The sequence below is a fragment of the Gobius niger genome, assembly GCF_951799975.1.
Source record: "Gobius niger genome assembly, chromosome: 16".
Lineage (NCBI taxonomy): Eukaryota > Metazoa > Chordata > Actinopteri > Gobiiformes > Gobiidae > Gobius > Gobius niger.
This window is the reverse complement of record NC_136867.1, coordinates 7921149-7927423: the sequence shown is the minus strand read 5'-3', so window position 1 is coordinate 7927423 and position 6275 is coordinate 7921149. Positions and strand designations below refer to the sequence as shown.

General features: G+C 40.8%; 1 protein-coding gene across 1 annotated transcript; it reads right to left on the bottom strand.

The window, feature by feature from the left end:
• Positions 1–2: 2 nt before the first annotated feature.
• Positions 3–5687, bottom strand: LOC306975577 (putative E3 ubiquitin-protein ligase UBR7). Its single transcript, XM_079573166.1, has 11 exons — positions 5442–5687; positions 5104–5237; positions 3645–3705; positions 3468–3563; positions 3326–3379; positions 3146–3251; positions 2942–3072; positions 2609–2797; positions 1034–1190; positions 753–814; positions 3–688 (listed from the first exon to the last, which is right to left on the bottom strand). Exons 1-11 carry the CDS (start codon positions 5559–5561, stop codon positions 605–607), a joined length of 1194 nt encoding a protein of 397 aa, XP_079429292.1. The 5' UTR covers positions 5562–5687; the 3' UTR covers positions 3–604.
• Between the last annotated feature and the right edge of the window lie 588 nt (positions 5688–6275).

The following is a 6275-nucleotide window of genomic DNA, read 5'->3' as shown; positions in this document are numbered from 1 at the left end:
AGTTTTTTTTTTAAATGCTCTTTCGCTGTTAGAGAAGTCAGTGCCTTCTGCCTGCAGCTGGGCTTTATTGGAGAAGTGACTTAAATGTCTATGCAAGCTCTTTTCTACCAGCTAACCAGCCCGCGTCACTTGTCGGAAAATCTCATGTAGCTCGTTTGTGTACATAGTGTTATTTAGCACCTTTTTTTTTTTTTTTGAAGTTCAAATGTGGGGTTTTTGCTTGTGTTGAATTCTAAAAAAAAAAAAAAAGAGAAAGAAACAAAAAACATGTTTGTAGACTGATAAGTTGCGTTTAGTTTCACTGAATCTATTTTTCTACTGTCGCCTCAAGAGGTGCATAACAGTGGTCAACTCGGGCATCCTAAAAATAAACTGGTTTGATATGACGTAATCCTTCTGGCTCGGCTTTGTCTTGAATATCCCACACGGTCTTTTTTCCGGGGTGTGTTTAATAAGTCAGTTCACAGTATCATCCATTGCACATATAAATTAAGGCTTGTTTGTAAAGCTACAGGCTGCACGTTCACATTCAAATGCTGCGTCGACAAAGTTTAATTCAAACGTTCCGCGACGCGCCATATGAAACCGGCATATGGCTTCCGTCTCATTGGTTTCCGGCGTTGGTTCGGCGTCTTTTCATGGCCCTCAGCTCTTCAAAGCACCGGTGAACGTCTTCCGCTGTGACCGGCTGCGGAGAGACGCAGATTTAGCTCAAAGTCAAAACCGACAGTTCAAAATAACTCCTTTCACACCTTGCCTTCATCAACGCACTGCTGGAAAAGTTTAGAGACGGTTGTTGTCATCTCCCGAACACCTGAGAGGAAAAGAAAAACTATTTACTTCTGTCTTTATATAGTACAACATTCATGTGACTTGTAATAATAAAGTAATATGGAAAAGTAAATCTAAATCGGCCGCGACTTACACAATCTGGAAAATGTATTCATCTGGAAAACTGAGTGCTAGTAACAATCTCTGGCCCGGGCTAAAGCGACAAGTTACTGCTTTTCCCCTGTGCCCTCATTCCACTGACCGTAAATGACCTCCAGCTGTTGCACGTGGCTCAGCGAGTCCATACAGGCCAGGAGTGGGTGTTGTCCGAATGGCTCCTCCAAACCCCTGCTCTCGTAGGCCTCCAGCGTGTCTGAGGGATCCATTAAGAAGTGGACCTCTGCGGACAAATAGGCCCTCTGCCCCCACACGCACACAGACCAATATAACTCTTAGGAAAACCACAATCACATTTCAGTATTACACCTAATCATTGCAAACATTTTAGAACGTAATGGCTGCTTATAATCATTTAAAAGTGTATGAGTGAATGAATAATAAGCGGCTGAGTGTCCAGAAAAGAGCTATATATAACCAATGCATTATTGTTAAAGCGGAACATTTACAATTAGGTTAATTATGTATAACCCTGATGCTTTTTTAAAAATTACATTTTAATTGTTAATCTGAACGTTTCCTAATTTCCAACGTATCAATCTGTTATTTTAAGCAAATTTCACAACTTTTAGGGAGCTATTAAGTCACCGTACTGTAAATCAGGTGTTGCTGGGACCCCAAAAATGGACACAAGCAACTCGGGACCCCCATTGAATAAAGTTGTTGCATATTATGCTACTTTAGGGGGGGGAAAAAAAACTAATTTTTTCTTAAAAATGTAAAATTGAAAGTTACAATGTATTTTAAGACTCGTGCCCCTAGAGGCCATAAGCACCACTGCAGGTGGCGTAGCATGTTGCATTTTTTTTACTCATTAATTGTCCTTGAGAGTAAATACTACGCTGACAGAAAAGACAAAGTGAGAGAGGGATATTGTACATCCAAATACACCATCTTTCTCACTCCAACTTGGCTGTAAATACTGTTTAAGTGGTGCTAGCCCGCAGCCTGTTAGCTTCTCCGTGATTGCATTAGTGTGTATTGGGGCCTAGCGAAGTTGCAACGGTGCTTTTCTGGCCAGACACCAGGGGGAGATGAAAGACCCCCCAATCATTCCATTAACACTTGTATTACCCCCAGAGGGACTACGGAAAGGATTCATTATGGTTAACAAGTTACTTAGTTCTTCTTCAAGTATTGCATTTGAAGGATTTCAAAAATTATATGCCATTTTACACTCAAAAATATACACAAAAAATAACTCTTTTTTTTTCAATTTCATCTTGAAGTCATCTGGGGACCCCCACCCATTGCCTTGCGAACCCCCTTTGGAAACCACTGATGTAAATAACTATCTTACTTGTTTAAGAGCGATAAAAAGGATTTATATTTAGATACACAGCTCAAAAAGGTCTTCCTTACAAATGTCTGCTTAATACACTGAAGGGCAGAACAAATTTGATTTCACGACTAGAGGACCTTGAAATAGTTTACTTAGTCATTTGACCCCAGTTCACAAAATCATGCTGTTTTCGATCAAAATTATAAAACGGCACCCATTTCATTTTATAATAAATCTTAGAAAGTGCCCACTGCCTCACAACACTCCTTTGATCTAACCACTAGGGTCACTACTATATCGCCGCTTTTACCGCTCTGTATTATCGTAAACCCTTTCATTTGTACAAGTGGGAACATCCTTTAATCTCTTCTCACGCACCTTACAGTTGGTGCAGGTACACAACTCTGAGCGCCAGTTGTGTGACCAAAAGACCGCTCCTTCCCGGGCCCTCTGCAACCCCCGCGCTTCCAGGTCCTCGAGTCTGCAGACCACCGCTTGGTCCGCGTCGTCAACATCACCGGGCATCTCCTCTCGTTTCCGTTTGCAGGAGGAACTCTTTTCAGCTTCCTTAAAAAGAAAAAAGATAAAAAAAGCACAAGGTATAAGGGTCTATAAACAGTTGAGACTGTAAAATCCACCAATTACCCTACTGCTCCATCTAGTGGCAAGGAAAAAAAGCATAGCAAGGTCCCCAAAAACAAAGTCATTTACCTCTTGCGTTGTGTCTCTCTCGCTGGTCGAAGGCCTTTTGTTTCCACTCGATTCCGTAACATCTTTCTTCTCGTCCTCTACGTCCACTTCCTCGTCTCCTTCCTCAGGGCTGACGTTCACCACAGGCGGAACTAAACCAACAAATTGCAGCTGAATGAAATGCATCCCCATGGACTTATAAAGCGGTTTCTGGCCAGCGTTTACCTGCAAAGTGAGCAGCGTAGGTCCACAAGAAAGGAGCTTTGTTCATGCAAGCCTCGCACACCAGCTCATGAAGCTCCTCAGATTCAGAGTCGGCGCTGCCCAAATGCTATAAAAGGAAATTGCTAATTAGAAATGAAGTAATCGGATTATATTAAAAATGCTGTTTAGTGATGAGCTCACCCCAGAGTGAAACCAGTCTTCACAGATGACGCACTGAATCATCTCATTACCATCCTAATGTGAGGGAAAAGAAGAGTTGTATTCAAGCAAGTCGCCGATTTCAAACTGTTGTCCATTTGAAGCAGTGCTAGTTGAGGCGTACCTGGTCACCCGAGTCGGAGTTAAGTTGGTCACACGAGCAGTAGCAGCCGTGGAAGTTGTGATTGTACCGATTTTTCACATTCTCTGCATCTTTTGACTGCGAATTGAACAGAACATCCTGAATAAATTAAAAATGTTTTGTACAATTCTTTGGAAAAAAAGTCAAAACAGGGCTCACTGGAATCAACTGGCACTTGAATTCTCCAAACTTGCTGTTCCCACAATCGCAGCGAAAGTTTCTGAAAGCAAAAAAAAAGCAGAATGATCGTACAGATGGTTCAAGCTTCGTTCATTGCTTCCATTTTACTAGGTAGCAATGTGATAGTAAAATCATGTACATTTGGGGAGTTCGGGATCAAATGTAATACATTGGCTATTGTCGTAGATCTCCGCCATTTTAGATGGAACTTGTAAACATTGTCCAAAACTAACTAACTAAAAACAAATTAAAAAAGACAGATAACGCAGAGCAAGGCCATTGAGGCATTTAAACACAAATAAAATAATTTTAACATCAACTCTGTATTGGACTGGAAGCCACTGAGGGGAAGACAGAACAGGTGAATCATGATCATTCTTTTGTGAGGCAAGCTTAAGGCGCACATGGATTTGGCTGTCATCAGCATACAAGTGAAATGACACCCCACATTTACAGAGAACAGATCCTAGCGGAAGCAGATACAATGAGAACAGAAGAGGTCCAAGGATGGACTCCTATGGGACACCACATGACAGGGGAGCAGTGGAGAACACAGGGTCACCAATTCAACCAACACAAAAACTCCTCTTACATATCGCTTATTATTTTAAAAATGTTACTCTATGGACCATGTTTTTTGGGTCCTTGATAAAATCTTGAACGAATAATTGTCATTGTTACAATAAAAAAAAAGAAAAGAAAAAGGAAACTAACAATTTATGTAGACCCAATACCAGACTATTTTCCTTTTTCCAATCATAGCTGTGTGAAGCAAAGCTTTTCAGAGGGTCCTTTTAATGTAGACAGCCTAAGGCACGAACATAGATTTTGACACATTTGTGAATATTTGGGAGAAATTAGTTTATGGTTTTTAAGGAAAACATTTTGAGTTCAACCCATGAAAAATTATAAAAACAAAAACATTGAGTTTAAGCTTTTGTTGAGTATATTTAAAATAATAATAAATCCTGTTTTTGTGTTAAGACATCAATGTTATGACTTTTGTGCCTATAACAATATAAGAACAGGCGAAATGTGATCATGTTTTTGTGAGCCAGTTAATTAAAAGACATGTGTGTGAGTGAGGACTGGCTGATGCCGGTGCACAGGGCGTTACAATAGTCCAGCTGCATCACAACAAAAGCATGAATCCATTTTTTTTTTTTTTTCTTAATGGCCTTCACCACAGCACTTACCTGCTTATTCAATTTAAAATCGTGATCCATTTTATTTGGGTTTCTGGTGTGTAATGAAAACAACAGAAAATATAATGGAACCTATAACAATATAAAGTAAAATGGAAACTCATCTGAATGGACAAATAAGATTTTATTTATTTATTTAATGGTTAATTAATGGAGGGGGTGAGAATGGTCAATAAGAATTACACAGAGTAGTATTTCCTAAATCCAACCCACACATCAGCTTAGAAGCTTACCTTTTTGTATACAGCTCAAAGATCTCGTGGCCATCGTGGCATTTGTTGGCACAGGCGAGGCAAATCCCGGCAGGCTCCTCGGGATTTGAGGTGCAAGTGCTACATGCAAACACGGCTTGTCTCTTCACGTAACCCTGCAGAACAAACACACACGCATGGTATTTGGAACACTTTTACTCTTCATCGATCTTACGCCGTCACTGTGTTTGACTGGATCAGAATGAATGAATCATTTACACGTTTATCTAAACTATTGTCAATGGAAAGAAAGTATCTGGGACAAAAACAAAGGCACACACAATTGGGCAGATGAGTGCGGGTGCTGCAGCGCTACTTACCCGCGAATAGGAGCAGTTGTCCGGATCGCAACCGGCTAATACGCACATAGCCTCCTTCAAAAACTCTTCATCTACATTAAGAAGCTCTTCGTCATTTGGGGTTTTGTTATTTTCTGCCATCGTTCGCGCTGTTGAAAGAGGCTACGAGGGACTGGAGGACGGGAGGAGAATTCACAGTAAATAAATAATATTGAGGTTTCCGGGCGGGAGTTTGGAGCCGCACCACGTGCACCGGAAGTAGCGTCACGGCGGAGGGAGCCAATCAGCGCGCGCTCCTGCTTAACAACAACAAGGCACGTTAGCATAGTAGCATTAGTTAGCCAGTAAGTAAATAAAATACAGTTAGAGTGCGTTTCTTTAGCAATGTCCCGACATTCAACTTTTTAACCTCTTAACCGAACACGTTTTCTCCCGTTTGGCTTTACCCAAATCTAAAAGGTTCTTGAACAAAGCATCAAAACGAGCGGCGAAAACGAGGATGAAAATACAGTACAACAAAAAGGGACGAAAAAAAAAAGGAAAAACGTGCCGTAAAAGCAACAATAACACAATAAAAAGCGACAAAAACGCAACTAAAAAGCAAGTGAAAAAAATCAATGAGGAAACCAACAAAAAAGGGGAAAAAAAAGAAAATACGAAAACCAAACAAGAGACGAAAACACGACATAAACAAAAAAGGCACAATCCATTTTGTAGGTCTTAGCTTTCAAATGAGGCGCTACACTGGCCAAGCTCTCCAGTCGAGAAGCTTTTAGATTTGGGTAAAGCTGAACTGTAGAAAATGCGCTCGGTGAATGCGGGGGTGAATTGTTAAATGAAGGCGCTATCCTGACA